We start from the raw sequence: 19,918 nt of genomic DNA, 5'->3' as shown, positions 1-19,918 counted from the left end.
ATCCTGTGTCTAGCTGCCTTCAAGAAGTCAATGCTTTGTTTACTCTGTTTCATTTTATTTGCAAGCCCTCATGATAAATCAGGGAAAGTATCTTCAAGGTCAAAATTGTGTGCAAGAGAAATTAGTTTATGAGCCTATTGTCCCCTGAATGTCTGAAATCAGTTTCAGAGTAAGTTTTTAAAGCCCCTGAGTCAAATATGCGTAGGTGCTAAGATGTGTCTCTCTCCTGAAGCCTGAGTTTGACTGTTCAGGTTTGTCTTCTCTTTCTGCTTAGCCAATAAACTCGCTAATTTTGCTTCACTCTAGTCCGTGCTGAAATTCTTCCCTGTCGGACATCAAGGACCTGGGAGACCCTCAAGACTATCACTCCCACCCTGAGGCCCTGAGGGGAATTTATCCAGGCTGCTCTACTCCAAGTGCTGAGTTTGTTCCTGTTTCCTGTGTCTGGAATGACCCTGAGAGTGATTCTGTGCATTGATCTTCTGTTGTAGTCCTCATAAAGCAGATGAAGACACTCAAGAAAGGCAGGGCCATCTCTGCAACTTCCAGGGCAAACTGAAAACACAGGGAGCCCCCTCCCCCTTAAATCACTAAAACTCTGAAGAAGACACCAGAGAATTAAAGCTGAAATGATCATGCACACAACAGATATTATATGAAAGAGGTTTATTGGATGGAGAGAGAGAAGGAGAGAAACATGATAGAGGGAGGGGAGGGAGCACCCCGACAGAGAGAGGGGAGAGAGCAGGAGACGGCAAGAGAGTGTAAGAGCAAGAAGGCAAGAAGGAGACAAGGTGGCAGGTTGGTCCTTTGATAGCCTCTGTGCAGCTGAACTGCACCTGCCAGGTGTGTCTACCTGGCGGGCGACACATGATGACATCATAGGTTACTAAGCAACCCAGAAGCGAGATGCCTAAATACTAACAAAAGCCCTTCTCAGAGCACAGCGCAGCAGAAATGGATATTCACACTGGCCACTCTGGTTGCAAGAGAGGTCTTAATGACTTGGTTTCCCTTCCAGGCATTTGGTACAATTGAGCTCAAAGCGGTACCCTCTTATTTTTGTTTCTGCACAGGGATTAACACAGTATTAGATTTCCTTCATCATGCAACCCACAAATTCATACTCACTCCTTTGCTTTCATTTCTGTGAAAGATAAAGTTACGTTTTAAGTTTTTGTTGTGGTTATTTCAGTGGTAAGGTCTAATAACATTTATTATTATGGCTATCATCACCAATAAGACACAGACACCTGCTAGATTTTATATTTGCCTCATATCTATCACCTTGGGCAGGGCAGATAATATCACCTATGATTAAAGCCCCCATCTCATCCATCTGCTTTATTCATTCCACCTCCCATCTATAATTCCATAAATACTTTCTTACCCTTTATCTGAATTGTTCCTTTCTCTCTCAGAGTCTTCCTCTCCGCCCACATGGTTCCTTTCCCCCTCACACGTCATTGCTTCCTCCTGTTCTTTCTTTCTCTCTCTCCCAAGATCCTCTCTGTCCTCCAACCCCTCAACCCCAGGCCACACCTCCCCATCCACCTTGCTCAGGTATGTCAGCATTTCATTGGTCAAATAGAGAGGAAAAGTTTACAACCTCATTTGCTTATGTGAGTGTCTGCTTGTAGCAAGCAGGCCTGGGGTGGGGGGAAGTCATTAACATAGCAAAATAGGACCAGGTCAACTCCCAACAGTTTTAATTACTGTGCTTGAGTTCTATAAAACAAACTGCCTCTAACCTGTAAACCCCACTTGCTTGAGGACAGATAACCTCCTGGAATGCTGGGGGCCATTGTTCAAGTAAGGTAACAAGCCATGTGTTTTCACTTCTGTAAACAAGCTTGGTTGCTCTAAATGCACAGGATTTGCTTGGTCACACATAGGTGGGAGATACCTAGGCAGGAACTATGTCAGGATGTATCCTTGCTCCTGATTGGCTGAAGGTGGGAATATGTAGTCCTGTGAGTTTAACCTTTATAAATCCCTGTCTAATGTAATTTACAGCCCTTTTCTGGGAATCCCAGGTATGGACCTGACCACTGTCCATCATCCTGAATAGTATTTAAGAAAGCTTTCTTCAAATTTTGCTCAAAAACTGTGGAACTGGTCTTATTCTCACCTCGTGGGATTAACATTTTCTCTTCTTGCTTTGTATAACATTTGCATTGTCACAACACAGTGATGGAATTTTCAGACAGCAATAGAGCCCAGTGAGGCTGTTCAGGACAAATTATCCCAGTTCACTGCTATGATTTTAATGATATGCCACATAGTCCAGGATATTTGAACACTTAGTTTCCAGTTGGTGGCACTGTGGGGTGGGTTTAGGAGGTGTGGTTTTGCTAGAGGAAGTGTGTCACTGAGGGCAGGTGTTGAGAGTTTAAAGACTTGTACGATTTCTAGTTTGCCCTTTCTTCATATTGCTTGAGGTTCAAGATGGTCTCAGCTTGCTAGTCCAGTCACCATTCCTGCCTGCCGCCATGCTCCCCATGTGATGGTAATGGACTCCTATCCCTCTAGAAGTGTAAGCCCAAATAAACCTTCCCTTCTCTAAGATGCCTTGGTCATCACATTTTATCACAGCACTAGAAAAGCAAGTAATGCAGGTGCTCAGTAGACATGCGACCACACCAAGTTCATCTGCTCCATGCTTAAAAAGCCAATGTTCAGGGAATGAGAGTTGGTAAAAGAAAATCAGGGTTAGCATTCTGAAAAGATGAGGGGAACTATCTCTCTCCCCAAAATTTCATATTAGGGAACTCAGGCACACGAAAACCTTTCACAAGGAAGGAAAGGAAGTGCAGAGGTCAATGAAATCTATATGTTGGGTGGGATCTTTGTCATCTACAACTCTTGTTTTTATTCCCTCTGCCTTCACAATCAGCCTTGACCTCTTATGGCTAGTTCATGTAATTCTTCAGATAAACATACTAGTTTTCTGAATATTAACTCTCACAGCAATATATATATATATTACTTATAATTGTACGTATGATGCATGTGACATGTACCAGAAATCTGTATCAATTATATACATACGTGACCCAGGTGCAACCCTCCCCTAAGAAGCTCCCACCATGCTTGGTCTCGGGCTTTTCCTGAGCATCTCTGTAACCCCGGTGCTTAAAAAATCTGCTTCATACTGTTTTCCTGAAATTCCCTAAGGGGCAAGAGACCTCTACAAGCTACCAGTGGCAACAGAATAGAGCTGTGCCTTCTTCCTTGTTGCCACCTACAAGCCAACCCCGGCTATTGTACAACAAAACCCGTCTGGTTTTGTTGCACCACTAATTCATTTCAGCAGTCTGCTATTTTGCCAACTTTCAATTATTTAAAAACCATTGCTTTTCATGATTGTGTATGTGCGCATGTGTAAAATACATGTCACCCCCCTCGTCATCCCACCTACTTTACCCACATCAAATGACACAGCACGGTAGGATTGCACTTATCCTTAAACTATCAGTATTAAAAACCTACGTAGTCTTTAAACTAGACTCCGTTCATAATTTCCTATTGCAAGCAAACAAACCAAAGAACCAAATACAGACACTGCTGGAATATTCTAGAAAAGATAACCAAACTGGTTAATGGTCTTCTCTAAATTCCAACAGCTGAAGGGCAGTGTGATACAGTTAGGAAAACCAAACGACAAATATCAGTGGTAATAAAATACTGCTAAGAAATTCTTATTTGTACAACCGTTAGCTGCCTTAAACTAAATATAGACAGCTCTCTTAGCCAAGTTGATGAAAGGAGCATCCTCCCTGGGCTAGAGCGCGCTCGCACTTGCCGCACTCCCTCCAGAGCACGCGCCAGGCTGTGCGCAGGCGCAGGTCCCGCCCCTTTAGGCTCCACCCCGCGCGCCGCCCGGCCTCCCGTCATGCGCCGCGGTAGTGTCTGTGGCGCCAGCGACGGAGGTGGCAGTGATGGAAGGCGAGAGCACGTTGGGGCTGCTGTCTGGTTTCGTGCTCGGCGCGCTCACCTTCCAGCATCTCAACACCGACTCAGACACGGTGAGCCGGGCGCGCGGCTGCCGTCTCTGCCCGCAGCTCCCGCTCGCCGTGCGGGCTCGCGGACCGGGGCGTCCTCCCCGGCTCTCATCCGGGCCCTTTTGATCTGGTCAAGCCTGGGCATGTAGGAAAGTTCCCGGCGGCCTCTGGTCCGGCGCGGGGAAGTCGGGCCGCTTTCCCTCCTCACTACCCGTCCCTGCAAGGGATTCCCGCGCCATTGCCTGCCTGTAGCGCGCGTGCGCGCCTAGTTTCGGGAGGACCGCTGGCAGCGGCAGGGAGTTGGCCGACCTGGCATTGTAAGGCCCAGCTACTTCATGTGCTATTTTCAGTTACACACACAGCTTTGCCCAGAATCAGGAGTGTAAATACACTTTTAAAGCTTTTGCCTACTTTAGAAGACACTGAGTGAAATTGAAAACAAATTTTAAGCCTGTTTTTAAAACTTTGAATTTAAAACTCACTGTAACACCTTGAGGTCCGCAAGTGGTTTCCTGTAATAGGGTACTTAGTAACATAATGAGGGAAACTGGAAACATGTAAAATGAGCTTTGAGACTGTACTAATACAGTTCAGAGAGTGCCTTACTGAACAGTGTCGATAAAGGTAGGTGAAGGTAGTGTGCCCTTTTTCTGTAAGATCTGCATTGTCTAAAGTTGCTTTCCAGCACAGTTCTATGCTAAGAATTGTACAATAAAGGTTGTGGTTGGTATGCTATATGTACATTACATCAAGTTACCTTATAGATTAACACCTAGCAAAGAACAAACAAATGACCTCTTAGGATGTGCATTGTGCTCACCTGGGCATAATAATAATAAACTGATACCGAAATTATCATGGGTCTACAAGAGGATGAGATGCACATTTAAGCATTTCATATTTTAAAAAGTGCATGTGTAATTATGGCACTTATGCTAAGGTGTTTAGTGTGAACATAAGCAGACCGCCCTTAAATATGTAGTTTATATATAGGATTAGCCCTTGTAAACTACATCTTGGCGTTGGACCCTCGTTTCTAAGACACTTAACATTAGTTTTTTGTTTACATATTAATTTTATGTTACCTGTGTTTAGCTTGCCTATTTGAATATCTGTGGACCACATATGGGCAGTGCCTATAGAGACCAGAAGAGGGCATCAGATCCTCTGGGACTGAATGAGTTAAAGATGTGGGTGCTGGGAACTGAACCTTGATCCTTTGCAAGAGCAGCCAGTGCTCTTAATTACTGAGTCATCTCTCCAGCTCCTTAGCTAAAATTTGGAGTCGTTTTCTAAATAATTGTACTTAAAGTTGACTGGTACTTTTCCTAGTTTTTAACTTTGGGAGTGTCAAAATAAAAAACACTTGCAGTGGCAGAGTTTTACCCACTTGGTTCTGTTAAAAGACTATGGGAACATTGCCTTATGGGTTTATTTGTTTGCTTGGTTGGTTGGTTATGATGAAATGGGGCAGAGCATTATTAACTAATTTTAGTGCATTTAAAAGTTCATTTTCAAGCACACTTGATCTTTAAATGCACCTAAAGGAATAATTGAATTCACTGGAATGGAAAAAAAACTGTATGCCTGTATTTTAAAAGAAAACGGGCACACAGTCGCCCCCTTGGGAAGCAGATGCTAAAACTGAATTTCAAATCTTTACTCTTCCATAATTTTTTTACACAGATTTAAATCTGAAAACACTAATCAGTTTGTTACTCCATAGCTTAGACACTTCCACCGATTCCAGAAATATGTGTAAAATCCAGGCTCTGTCTGCACATTTGGGATATTTTGTCATGGGGCTTTACCCTCTCTCCACAGCTGCCCACAGGAGTCTTGTGCTTCAAGACAAAAACTGTTCTTCTGGTCTCTTGAACAGACTTCAAGTTTTCATGCTACTGATTGTTAGGTGCTTCTAGCTCTGCCTTCCCAAATTATTACCCAGTCCTTTAAAGTCAGTTTCACTGTCTCCACACAGCCTTTCCTAGTTATCCATGTCCACTACCTGGAGCACACACTTGTATACATTGTAAAATAATGAGAAAATATGATTAGGAGACAGAACAGGAATCCTAGCCAATGTGTTTCACATACTGCTTATTTTTATTCTCATAGGAAGGTTTTCTACTTGGTGAAATGAAAGGTGAAGCCAAGAATAGCATTACTGATTCACAAATGGACAGTGTTAAAGTTGTTTATACAATTGGTGAGTCACTCAGTTCTTTATGGCTTACATGCTGAATGTAATCAGCGCAAGTAAATGCTGTTATTTTAGTTATTTTATATTTTAATTGTTGTGGGGGATATACACGTCATGCTTAACTGCTGGTGCCATTTCTCTCCTTCCATCATGTGGGTTCAAGGGATTGAACTGAATTAGTTTAGCTTGCCAGCAGGTTCCTTTCTTGCCAAACTCGTGTGTGTGTGTGTGTGTGTGTGTGTGTGTGTGCGCGCGTGTGTCTGTGTCTGTGTGTATGTTTGTGAATATATACCTTAATGTTTTTAAAGCACTACAGAAAAAAAAAATGAGTGGATGTTGGTACACACTTGTAATCCCCACAATCAGAAGGTGGAAGCAGGAGGATCACAATTCGATCCTTTATGTTTGCTTTGTCCGGGGAATATAACAACATGTAATTCCAAGAGGGACTCCGGGTTGGATTTTTAGCCCTGTGTCTCTGGGAGTCTTGGTTTCTGTTTGTCCGTTCACCTTTAAAAGAGTAAGAGTGGTTTGTCTTATGGGTGTGTATGAAGATTACAGGAGGTACTTCATAGTAAAGCTGTAGTAAATCTCCTCAGTGTGGTGGGCAAATGGTTAACATACTCATAACTAGAAATCATTTTTCTCCTAGACATTCAGAAGTATATTCCTTGCTACCGCCTTTTTAGGTAAGTAATAATATTAGTTAAAAACAAGTAAAGTGTTCATTATGAAAATTATTACTTACAAGTTCAATTATTTTAAAAACCAACAGCGTGTCTTAGTTACCACTTATACATGAAAGGAGGTTTTGTTTTATTAATACCAAAGGTGTACTAGTGCATATCAACCACATTTATGATTCATTAGTTGTATTACTTGGCTGGTCTCCACTGCCTCTGAAGAACCAGTTTACTTTGAGGATTGCTTTTTCTTTTCTTTTTGCACCCACTCCTCTCACTGCATACTATAAACTCATGAGTGACTTGTTCTTATATGTCTATAACAGTCTTTTTTCCGTCTTTTGATTTCAGCTTATTAAATGTTTCTTTTATTTGATACCCAGTTACGTACTTTGTCTAACCTATTTGCTATTGCATTTCTCTAGTGCAAGTTTGCCCTGTCAGTCTGACAGATTGTAGAAGAACTGTGGGGGCTAATGTACTGTATTTTAGTAATGTCTTAATGAGGTTGCGGTTATAGAAAAATACAAATAAAACATTTTTACCAAGCAAATAAATGCAACCATCGTATGTCATTTTAGAGACTGGTTTATGATTTATATCAGCCACACAAGAAAAATAATCACTATATGAAAAAGATTTCTTGAGGGGCTTTCTGGACCAGCAGAGGATTAAGGGACAATAAAAAGCGAACTTGTATTTCTGGATAACTACCTACTAGTTTTTACTAGGCCAATGTAGCAGTGTCTGAGCTGCAGAAACCACCAGATCCACTAATGTCTGGGCCTGTCATCTCTTAAGTTGAAGGTAAAGAGGACATGAGAGCTTTTTGGAAATACCTCTCATTCATAAATGTACTCTACACTTCATCTTCAGTTAAAACCAGGATAAGCTGAAGTTCATGGGTTAGTGGAAATGAAAGAACTAATTTAACACAGTGGTTCTCAAGCTGTGGATAGTGACCCCTCCCCCCCTTGTGGGTTGAATGATCCTTTCACAGGAGTCACCTAAGACCATTGGAAAACATTTACATTACAATTCATAACAACAGCAAAATTACAGATGTGAAAAGGCAACAAAAATAATTGTATGGTTGGAGGTCAGCACTACACAAGGAACTGTATTAGATGGTCACAGCATAGGAAGTTGAGAACCACTGACTTAATGGTACGACAAAACTAGAAGAAATGGGATTTCTTTTTAGTGGCTGTGTGTGTGGTGTTGGGGATGCAGCCTGGCCTCATGCATAGTAAGCAGCTCCTCTAAGGTATGGCCCAGCCTTAGGATATCTAACCACTTATATGATGGTGCTTCCTCTTACAAGTAATATAGGTGAATATACTTAAAATTAATCTTAAAATCATCTCTTAAAACTCCAACGTAAATAAGTGTTGATGCACAGTTCATAATTTACTGCCAGGGTTGTCAAAATAGAACCCTGTGAGCTGTTTTTATACAGCCCTTCATCTAAAAATGTTTACTATATTTTTTAGGGGTTGTGGGGAAATAAGAGGAAGAATATACTATAGACAGCAGCAATGGGTGAAACATTTGAACTGGCAGCGTACAGAGAAGCTGTACCAGCTCTGCACTATGTCGGTCCCCGACTTTTCAACTGAATACATTGATATGCTCATCTTAGAAGTCTAGGAGGTCCTTGAAAACAGAAATTGAAACCTAAAACTTAGTAACTTAAAAAATAGCCCTTAAAGCCAGGTATGATATTGCACGTCTATTCCAAGCACTCAGGGAGGCAGAGGTAGGTAGATCACTGTGAGTTCGAGGCCAGCGTGGTTTACGAAGTAAGTTCAGGACAGCCAAGACTACACAGAGAAACTCTGTCTTGGAAAAAAAAAACAAAACAAAAGACAAACAAACAAAAATTTAGCCCTTAAGTATGAATTGTTTACAACATATCCTTTTGGGGACTTAGGAGACAACACTGTATGTGGCTCAGTTTGCCCTAAAACTTCAGATTCTTCCATCTCAGACTCTCAAGTGTTAGACCATAGGCATATGCCACCACACTTGGCTTATTTTTCCATATAAAACTTTGTAAAAACTTAACATAAAGTCAATATTCTCATGCACTTATACTATTAGGCTACACTATATACTCTGAGATACTTACTACCTTAGGCAATAGGGTAAGATGCTTAGAAATGGACCATGCTACAAAAACATAGCAATAAAAATCTTCCCCCCCCCCCCCTTTTCTCCCCTGTCCTCCTTTCCTTGTCTTCAGATTGAACCAGGAATTGGGCATAGGTTTATGGACCTCTCAGGATTTCGGTCTTTATCCAAGTACAAATGTCATAGCAGATGTCCTATGAACCCAGCTACCCCTCATCCCATTAAAACATTTTTAATAGAGAATACTTTTTTTTTCCTTGTGGTGCTGAGGTTGAACTGAGAGCTTTACTAGACATTGTCTGACTAGGTTACTGGCTGTCCTTAAACTCACTCTTGTAGTGCAGGCAGGCCTTAAGCTTGAGATCTTCTTGCCTTACTTAACCTGTTTAGTAGTTGAATTTATAGGCCTCTACCACCAAGCCTAGAGTAAACACCTTGTCAGTTAGGATATAGTTGGTCAGTTTCATGTAAATAAATATTTCCAATATATACTTGAAGATTTCCAGGAAAAAAAAAACTATAAAATCCTATAATATTTCAGCTTTATAAAAAGGAGTATTATTCATCTTAATGCTGAAGAGAATGACTAAGCCCCAGGAGATGGCTCCATTGTTAAACTGCCTGCCACGCAAGAATGAAGATCTGAGCTTGCATCCCCAACATCAGTCTCCATGCATCTGTAACCCTGTCAGGGAGTGGGGCAGGGGGCGTGACAGGAAGATGCCTAGAGCTCACTGGCCACCAACTAGCCTAAACTGTGAGCTCCAGGTTCAGGGAGAGACCATGTCACAAAATAAGGTAGTGAGCAGAGAGAACAGCACCAGCCTCTGGCTTTTACGTGCCCGTGTGCCCAGTTACATAAGTGCGCACACCCATGCTCGCACACGGACTGCAGCAAGAAACTATTACGTGGAGTCTTTCCTATAGGAAGAGAAAGCAAAGCTGCAAGTAAATGCTTCAAAATTGTTTAGAATTATTCTTTCTATATATGAGATAGTCCACTTACAAAAACCACTAGACTAAACAGATTTGTCTTCCCCTCCATTCTCCCCAAATACCCAAAACATACAGCTTTTGGAGTTAGCAGTGCAGAGGTTGTCTTCTTTTTTTTTTTTTTTTTCTATTCTTCATTACTTATATATTCTATCATAAGTTATCAATTATCAGTAAGTGAACTGAATTGTGAATTGGCTATGTGAACTTTCTGGTTCTTGTATTTAATTAATATTGTTCTGTTTTAGTTTAAAAGTTGACAAAGTCATACCTGGAAGTTTTATTATTCTTTTAGTTGTTTTTGTTTTTATTATTGTTTTATTGTTGTTTTGATTCTACTATTTAAGTATTAATTTTATATTTTTTCTTTATGTATTATTGAAGTTCATATGATAGGCAAGTGGATACGCATTTTGGTTTCATAGTACAGTTAGGAGTAACTATAATTAAAATGCCAGTAAAATTATTCAAATTCCTAAGCTTACTTGAAATCTCTTTAATTTTGATTTTTATAGCTTTTATAATTCTTTAGGTGAAGTAAATGAACATGCACTGAAGAAAATTCTTTCAAATGTCAAAAAGGTATTAAGCTTTTCTTTATTAGTATAATTTACGCTATTTTGTGATGCTAAAAACAGTCCTTTTACATGAGCCTTAAGAGATATTAATGGCATTCATTAGAGCATGTAAGAAAAGACTTATTCTTTCTAGAAATTTCCCGCAGTGTTTCTCTAAAAGCAAAACCAGTCATTAAAGGTATCCATCTTAGGGCTAGAGAGAATGCTCAGTGATTAAGAGCACTGGCTGCTCTTTCAGAGGACCCAGGTTTAGTTCCCAGTGCCCACAAGGCAGCTCACAGCCAAATGTACACGAGGCCCAGGGGATACAGTGCCTTCTATCCTCAGTGGATACATGCATACACATACACATCCAAGTAGGCAAAACACTCACACATGTAAAATAAAATGGGAAAAGAAAAAGTATCCATCTTACTGTTTGTTTCCTTGACTACTAAGATTTAGACTGACTTCTCTAGTTCATTGTTTAACCACGCGTTTTCCAGTCTGATTTCTTCTAGGATGTAGTCCATTTCTGTTCTTTTCACATAGCTGAATTTACTGTTTATTTGTCTTCTGATCTCAGACAGCTGCATTTAAGTGCTGGGACTTCAGTTGTATGTCACAGAGCCTAGCTTTGCAGTTATTATTTTATATAAATGCAGAGACAGTTTCCTATACAGCATTTACATTGAAATCCTCCATGTATTTGGTGTCTAGATAAAAGCTGTTGAACATTCAGAATGTTCCCCCCACCCCAAATCTAAACTTTTTTCAAGGTATGCATTTTTGTCTTTAAGTTTTTATGTTTCTGAGAATAAAAGTAGATTTCAGGAAAAGTTTCAGTCACTTGGGATGATGACAAGTCTCTGATTTTAGAAAGTAAGTAGATTAATAGTGTTTCTTTCAGAGAGTGGTGCATATATGTAATTCCTTGTATGTAGAAAGCCAATGTGGGAGGATTTCAAGTTTGAGGCCTGCTTAGGCCACCTAGTGAGATCCTGACACCTGGAAGACCAAAAAAGAAAAAGAAAAAAAAAAGAATGCTGTGACTGTTGCTTAGGTGCTTGCATAGGGCCCTGGTTTTAGTTCCCTAGACTAAAGCAGGAGCCTGACACTGAGCTCAGTCTGTGGAAGCCATCTGGCTGAGGGAGAGAACTGAGAACAGAGAGTACTCTGTGCTGCCCTTTGACTTCCCAGTGGGCAGAGCAATCATACACATATGTGCATGTATGTGCATAAACACTTAAAAATTATATATTGGGACCAACAAGATGGCTTAGTGGGAAATGCGCCTGCTAGTAAGCCAGATGACCTAAGTTCAGTCCCTTCTACTCACATGATAGAGAGAACCGAGTCTCACAAGTTGCCCTCTGGCCACTTCCATGTCCATATGAACTCACACACACTAAATGTAGTATATTTCTTAATTTATTATTTAGGAAGTATACCTATGAGGACATTTTTCTTCAAAAAGAATATGTTTTGCGTTTGAGACATAATGTAGCTCACCACATCTTTGGACGTGCTATCCTCCTCAGGATTCCAAATGCTGAGATTATAGGTACAGGAGCCATTTCTAATTTCTTGACTTTAATGTACAAATAAATATATAGTAGTTTAATTACTGTTCAGTAATGAGAATTATTTCCAGTTTAAAAGTTTATTAGTGTTAATCATGAATTTGTTTGCATGCTATAGATTATAGAAACCTTTCAAATGATCTTAAAGTCATTTTAAACAGCTTAACATTCAACAAATCAAGTGTTTACATAGGATATGAATGTGTTTTCAAGGAATGATTCCCTAGTATGTGAAACGATAGCATTGGTATTTCTTTCATGTAAATTTTGACAAAAGATAGGGATTGCAAGATAGCAATTATTTTTTTAAGATTTATTTCTGTATTATATATATGGGTTCTTCATCTGCATCTACATGTGTATACCCGAAAAGGGCATCAGACAGTTGAGAGCTGCCATGTTGGTGCTGGGGATTGAACTCAGGACCTTGTGAAGAGCAATGAATACTCTTAACCACTGAGCCATCTTTCCAACTCCAACAAGACCAGGTGGTAATACCTTTAATCCCAGGGCAGAGGCAGAGGCAGAGGCAGAGGCAGGCAGATCTCTGAGTTCGAGGCCAGCCTGGTCTACAGGACAGCCAGGGCTATACAGAGAAACCCTGTCTTCAAAGAAAAAAAAAAAAAAGACTGTCAGGCATTTTGTTTAGTTTTGTTGTGCTTCCAGGCTCCACCTCAGTCTTGCTGCCTCAGCCTTTTGCATGCTGGAGATACTGGGTACACAGCAACTACTACCTCAAGACCATTAATTTTTCCTGTATTCTCTTCAGACTGTGGTAGGTTGGTATAAATTCCGTCGTCACTCGGATCAGATAATGACGTTTAGAGAGCAGTTGCTCCACAGAAACTTACAGACGCATCTTTCAAGCCCAGAGCTTGTTTTTCTGCTGCTAACACCAAGTATAACAACAGAAAGCTGTTCCACTCACTGCCTGGAGCACGCCTTATATAAACCTCAAAGGGGGTAAGTATTAGTCGGTTAAGCTAAGAGAAGGAACACTAGTAGCATTTTTATGGTGCTTTCTAGCTCTAAATGTCTTCATACAATGTTGCACTGGCTGGGCAAGGAACTGAAGCCCAGGCTGGAGTGACCCCTTGGATCCTTGTGTTCTGGAACTGAAGGTGTTATTGCTGTACTTACTTAAGTATGGACTGGTATAGATACAGATTCTCTGAAGACAATACTATTGACGGCCTACTTCAGTGAATGCAGGCAATTCCCTTGGGTATTATAAATTACTTTCTGCCTGAATATAAGAATTAAGTAAAGAATTAAGTACTAATTAAGATTAATTTTATTGCTTGTGGAAGATAGATACATTTCAACATAATACCTTAAACTTGAATATTACTTATCTCAAACACTTAGGACTAGACAGAAACAGATGGTTTGTTCAGATTTTGGAATATTTGCTTATACTCACTGAGATATCTTGGGACCAAGACAGACTCAAGTCTAAACAAAAAGTTCATTTATACACAATAAATATAACCTGGAGTTAATTGTTTTAACAATATTGCAGATGATTTTTATTTCATTTTGGGGATTTTTGGGTTTCTTTTGTTTTTTGAGATAGTGTAGCCCTAGGCTGGCCTTGAACCTGAAGTCCTACCCCCTGAGTCTCCCTAGTGCTAGGATTACAGATAATGGGTTATCATAAAAAACATGGAACATGTTTGTACTGACTGGTCACATGAAGGTCAGACAGGAAATTTTCCATTTGATTTGCTATGTTTCCTTGAGACTTGGCTGCAAACTGAGCTGAATAAAAAAATCAATAGATGGGCCTGGCTGGCTTTCAACTCACAATCCCTGCATTAGCCTTTCAAGAAAATTTCTGTGTGACAGTGTTCAGAACTTTGCACATTTTAAGTTATCTGGTGATGGACATTTACAATCCCAATAGGTTAGGTGGAAGCAGGAGGATTGGGAGTTTGAGATCAGTTTAGGTTACATAAACCCTTATCTCAAATTTCAAACTTTTGGGCCAGGGATGCTTAACTTGCTCTGTCCTTCTGTTGGGCTGAGCACACACAGTGCAGGGTTTACATGGGCAGGCAAGAGTAGCTCCACAGCTAAACTTCAGCTACAAGCTTCTTCTTTTTTTTTTTTTTTTTTTTTTGGTTTTCAAGGCAGGGTTTCTCTGTGTAGCCTTGACTGGCTTCAAATTCACAGAGATCTGCCTGCCTTCAAATTCACAGAGGCCTCCCTGAGTGCTAGAATTACAGGTGTATGCCACCATGCCCAGCTTTATTTTCCTCCCTCTCTCCCCCATCCTTTAAGGGTTTCAGCCAGGCCTGGTGGTGCATCCCTGTAATCCCTGTGCTTGAAACCAAGTTGAACTACCTGAGACCATGACTCAAAAACAAAACTAACAAAACTACCACCACAACAACAAATGACAAGGCTCAGCTGGTAAAGATGTTTGTTCCACAAGTCTAAAGACCTGAGTGCCATCCCCAGAGCCCTAGCTGGAAGAAAAAAACCAACTGCTGCTGATGTCCTCTGAACACTGAAATATTGTAAACATACACACTGTAATAAAAGAACAGCAACAAAGACTCGAGGTTCCACCTACATTGTCTGTCCTGGCTTTTCAAGTTGCCACTGTCTTCAGCCTCTGGGGTAGCTTTACTTCCTTACTTTTTGTGTATATGGCCAGGTGAAATAGGCACTAAAGTGTCTTCATACAGCTCCTGTGTATGTCCTGACTCTGTTTTGTTTTCTAAGACAGGGTATCTGTGCAGCCCTGGCTGTCCCAGAGCTTGCTCTGTAGACCAAGTTATCCTCAAACTCTGCCCCTTTCTGCCCTGAGTGATATCTTTTAAAAGCTCATTGCTTCAGGAGCAAGAGAGGCTCAACAGTAAAGAGCACTATCTGCTCTTCCAGAGGACCCCAGTTCAATTCCCAGCATTCATATGACAGCTCACAACTGTCTGTAAGTCCAGTCTCAGGGAAATGTGACAGTCTTTTCTAGCTTCCGAATGTACTAGTCATGCAGGCAAAACACCCATACACATAAAATAATAAAAATTAAAAACAACAACAAAACTAGTTGCTTCAACTCGGCTCATCTGGGAAAATTCCTAAATAATGGGCTAAATAAATTCCTAATGCTGTTAGGAAAGCAGCCTGCTCAGATGGCAGGTGTTGTCCTTTTATTTTAAATTCTATTTTAAACTCTCTTTCATCAGGCTTTTTCATAGAGTACCTTTGGTGGTTGCTAATCTGGGAATGTCTGATCAACTGGGTTATAAAACAGAATCTGCTTCCTGTACTTCCACTGGCTTCAGCAGAGCAGTGAACACACATAGGTAAGATTCTTATGCACAGAGGATAAACGCTAAACCAATCCTCATGTACCTGACGTATTTTCACCTCTCTATACTTCCTTTTAAACTTGTCCAGTTAAAACTGTATATTTACCTAAGAAAACCATTTTTTTACAGTTGTCAATTTTTTAATGAAGATGGATCATTAAAGGAAGTGCATAAGATAAATGAAATGTATGCTGCTATACAAGAAGAATTAAAGGTAAATTAACATGAAGCACTTAGGACCACTTCAGAGCTCACATCAATAGATTGCTATCAATTGTTTCATAGAAAAATTGACATTTTGGGGACTACAGAGATGGCTCAGTGGGTAAGAGTACTGGCTGCTGGCTTTTCCAGAGGACCTGGGTTCAATTCCCAGCACCAACGTGGCAGTTCAAACTGTCTGTAATTCCATTTCCTGGGGATCTGACACCCTCACACAAACAGACAGACAGGCAAAACACTGATGCAGACAAAATAAATAAATCAAAAGGAAAGAAAAATCGACATTTGATGGGTATAAATTGTTTTCCTTTGATTGCCCCAATGGAGACTACAACCTCTGGTGGATAGTTTAATTTTGCTTTCTTTATATCACGCCTATAATTATTTCTTTTCTTTCTTTTTTTTAATGGTCTCACTATAAGCCCTGGCTATTCTGGGACTTGCGATGTAGGCCAAGCCAGCCTTGAACTCCTAGCGATTCTCCTGTCTCTGACTCCCATATGTTGGGATTAAAGGCGTATGCTACCAGGCCCAGCCCCCATAGTCTTTTTGTCCAATGATGAAGGAAGCAGATATTTAGAAGCACAGCCATCACTACAGCATTACAGTCTGTCTTGCTGTTTCAGTGCAGGTCACCGTGTAGTAATAAGATGGAACCCAAGTGCAAGAAAGTGATTGGGCCAGTTTAAAATGAAGGGGATGAGATTGAGGACTACAGACTCTGACCCCTGAGAGATGGAGAGAACAGTTGGTCAGGAACAGCCTCAGATTGTCCCATTCCAAGAAAGCTGACCTTTCATAATCTTGATTTATAAGCCTGCTCTCACCTGACCATGGGGATGACAGGAATGTGCCATCGTGCCTGACTTCCTTGTTTTGTTTTTTTGTTTATTTGTTTTGTTTTTGAGACAGGGTTTCTTTGTGTAGCCCTGGCTATCCTGGACCTTTGTAGACCAGGCTGGCCTAAAACTCAAAGAAATTTGCCTATCTTTCCCTCCCTGAGTGCTGGGATTACAGGAATGTGCCACCATGCCTGGCATGTTTTGATTTTTGGTGTTATGACACAGGCTTTTGTGTAGCCCAGGTTGGCTTTGAACTCCCCTGTAGGTAAGGATAACCTTTAATTGCTAATCCTGACTCTACAACCTAAATCAGTTATGCATCTCAGTTCTGTTTGGAGGTGTACATGTTGGGACTTGAACTCAGGGCTCACACAAGGTAGGTAAGTGCTTTATCACTGAGTTTGATCCTCAGTCCAACATGTTTGTATTTTTTAATTTTAAAATTAATTTTATCTTATTTCTATAACCAGTGAAGTATCTGGTATATAAGTCCACAGATAAATGGAAAATTAACACATCCAAAAAGCATGTAATTATCTGCAAAGCAACATAAAATACTTATTATAGTACTCCAAAAATAATTCCAAATAAAAATAAGGTTTACATGAAAGACGTTATTTTACTTTCTGTAACACTGAGAATTTTATATTGTAAGCCTAGATTCTCATTAGTACAAAACTTGGAATTTTTTATCTGTGCCCTTATTTTATTTTGCAGAGTGTATGCCAGAAAGTTGAACAAAGTGAACGAGAAGTAGAGAAACTAATGATGGATATAAACCAATTAAAAGAAGTTAGAAAAAAACAGCAAGCGCAGATTAAAGCAGCAGGTGAGCAGCGCATGAACACAGCAGACTGTCTTTGCTATTTTCATTCTGGCTCGGTAGACAAGGCACCGCCCCACCCGATGGATGCCCTGATATACAGGGATGACAAGTAGAGGCCACTCTGGTCTGATCTTCCCAAACAGTGAACAGGGTGCTGCAGTGGCTGTGCTGTGTTTGATAAGAAAGTGAGAGACTGACTTTCTCGTGAATAGTATGGCACATACATCGGAATTCTTGATTTACCAACACAGCTAATTGTGAGAGATTTTGAGACAAACCTGTGCAAAGCTCTTTCTCATTTCCTTTAGGAGAGAAGAATGTCCAGAACAACCCCCAGGAGAACGTTCTTCTTTGTCAAGCTCTACGAACCCTTTTTCCAGAGTCGAAAGTCCTTCATTCTTGTGTTATTTCTTTGAAAAATAGACATATTTCTCAAAGCGGGTGTAACAGTAGCCACCATCTTGATGTGGTGGATAAGCTGACCTTAATGGTGGAGTACGTTTACAGCCCTGAAGCTAGTCCAGTGCCTGCAGCCCAGCTGAGTAAGCGGAAAGGTGCAGACACCCAAGGCCAGCGGCCTGGGAAGAAACCTCGGCTGCTTGAGTCAGAGAGCAGACCTGGGAGGGAGTGCTGCAGCAGCCACCCCGACAAAGCCTCCTCAGGCAGCCTAGATACAGACACAGAGATGGGGAGCACGGAAGATGATGGTGAATATCCCCGCTCTCCCACATTCTGAATCTTTTTAGATGAAATTTTTTTTCATAGACTGAGGAGGTTCAGGTCACTTGTTTCTATTTCACCCGTGGCCTACTGGAGTAATACATTGACGCTATGTTTTTACTCTGTTCAGCTGTTCATAATGCGTGGATAAGGTATTTTACTGCCCAACTATTTTTAATATGTAGGTAGGTTAATGTTCTATAAAGTATCTTAATTCTTATTTACGTTTCATATGTTGTAAATGCGTATATGCTCAGATCAGTTGCAACTGTCCTCATTTCCCAGCCTCCCACACTGTGCCTTCTGCTTCTAGTAGTTCTCCATCCCTCCTTTATGTCTCATATCTCTGTTGCTTCTCACCCCTGTAAATTGTTTTCCCACCCACCTCATTGACCCCTTTCTAATGTTTTGGCCTCTGTCTGTTCACATATAAAGTACTTTTTAAAAATACAGGGGTTTACCTGGGCACAGTGGCACATGCCTGTAATCCCAGCACTCAAAGAGGCAAAGGCAGGCAGATCTCTGTGAGTTCAAGGTCAGCATGGTCTACAAAGTGTGTCTAGGATAGCCAAGGCTACAAAGAGAAACCCTGTCTCCAAAAAAAAAAAAAGGGTTGTGTGTGTGTCTTGGGCAGTTGAATCCAGAGCCATACAAGTGGTAAGCAACTTCTCTACCACTGAGCTACCGTCCCTTTGGTATTTTGGGTTTGCCTTGTTTTTATTTTATTTTTTTGAGGGGGGGATGGGGGAGGTTGAGACAGGGTCTCTCTGTGTAGCACTGGCTGTCCTCAAACTCATAAATATCCGCCTGCCCAGCTAAGATGCTTTTATTTCAAAGCCACAACCTTTCAGCTTTCCCTCGAACTGTTGAAGGAGAGACTTAAATAGATGCATTCTTTTAACTTGCATTCTTCAAGTTGGAAAAGAGAAACTAGCCTCATTTCACAACATGGAAAACAGCCCAGAAGTTTGTAAAATTGGTCCTAGGAGTTGGCTCAATTAGCACAGGCATCTTCTATCAAGACTGGCAACCTGGTTGGATTTCTGGAATTCCTGTGGTGGAAGGAAAGAACTGACTCCCACACATAATCACTTTGACATATACATGAAGCCCTCATAAATGTAATAAAATTTGAAAGTTTGTAAAACCTTATTTTTATCTAAGTTTTTAAGATTCTTACTGAAGAGAGAGCCCAGAAATTAAGAGTGCTTGAAGCGCTTCCAGAGGACTAGAGTTGGTTTCCCAGTGTCCACATTAGGTAGTTCTAGGTGATCCAGTGTCCTTTTGTGCATTCATGTGCGCGCACACAGAAAAACATAAATAAAAATAAATCTTAAAAAAACAGACCACCCGTACAGTGATGACGGTACATTAAGGTGGACACGGTTATGCATCTGTGTGCAGTTCCCAGCTCCCTGGGGAGCTCAGGAATTGGGAAATCCGTCCCCCTCTCAGAATCAGCAAACTGTCTTCGTAGATGTACTTGTCTTTGTCATCTGTGTGTCAAGTGTACATACAGGGTTCCATCATGTTTCACTAAGCAGATGTTAACAAGTTCACTCTTCCCTTGTTCTTCCACTTGTTGCTTCCCAGAGAAGCAAGACACAAGACATAATTACATCTAGCAGTGACATGCACATTAGGGGGTTGCTATGCACTAATTATATGGGGTACTTCTGAAGTCACCTAGTACCCAGGGTGATCGGTACAAATTACTGATGATCTAACTGGTCCTGTGCACAGGGCAGGGAAAGGAGAGCCCCAGCTATCAATACATTCTACTCACATCACAAACGTCTGAAAGACTGTGACTGTGCCATCCCTTCGTGTAA

General features: G+C 40.9%; 1 protein-coding gene across 1 annotated transcript; it reads left to right on the top strand.

Moving 5' to 3' along the window:
• The first annotated feature begins 3,886 nt into the window (after positions 1-3,886).
• Abraxas1 (abraxas 1, BRCA1 A complex subunit) lies at positions 3,887-19,238 on the top strand. Its single transcript, XM_021646078.2, has 9 exons — positions 3,887-4,028; positions 6,123-6,213; positions 6,860-6,896; positions 10,532-10,598; positions 12,926-13,119; positions 15,351-15,470; positions 15,606-15,690; positions 17,258-17,369; positions 17,675-19,238. Exons 1-9 carry the CDS (start codon positions 3,942-3,944, stop codon positions 18,100-18,102), a joined length of 1,221 nt encoding a protein of 406 aa, XP_021501753.1. The 5' UTR covers positions 3,887-3,941; the 3' UTR covers positions 18,103-19,238.
• The last annotated feature ends 680 nt before the right edge of the window (positions 19,239-19,918 follow it).

The sequence above is a fragment of the Meriones unguiculatus genome, chromosome 3, assembly GCF_030254825.1.
Source record: "Meriones unguiculatus strain TT.TT164.6M chromosome 3, Bangor_MerUng_6.1, whole genome shotgun sequence".
Taxonomy (NCBI): Eukaryota; Metazoa; Chordata; class Mammalia; order Rodentia; family Muridae; genus Meriones; species Meriones unguiculatus.
The sequence above is the reverse complement of the archived record's forward strand: the minus strand, read 5'-3'. Positions and strand labels throughout refer to the sequence as shown.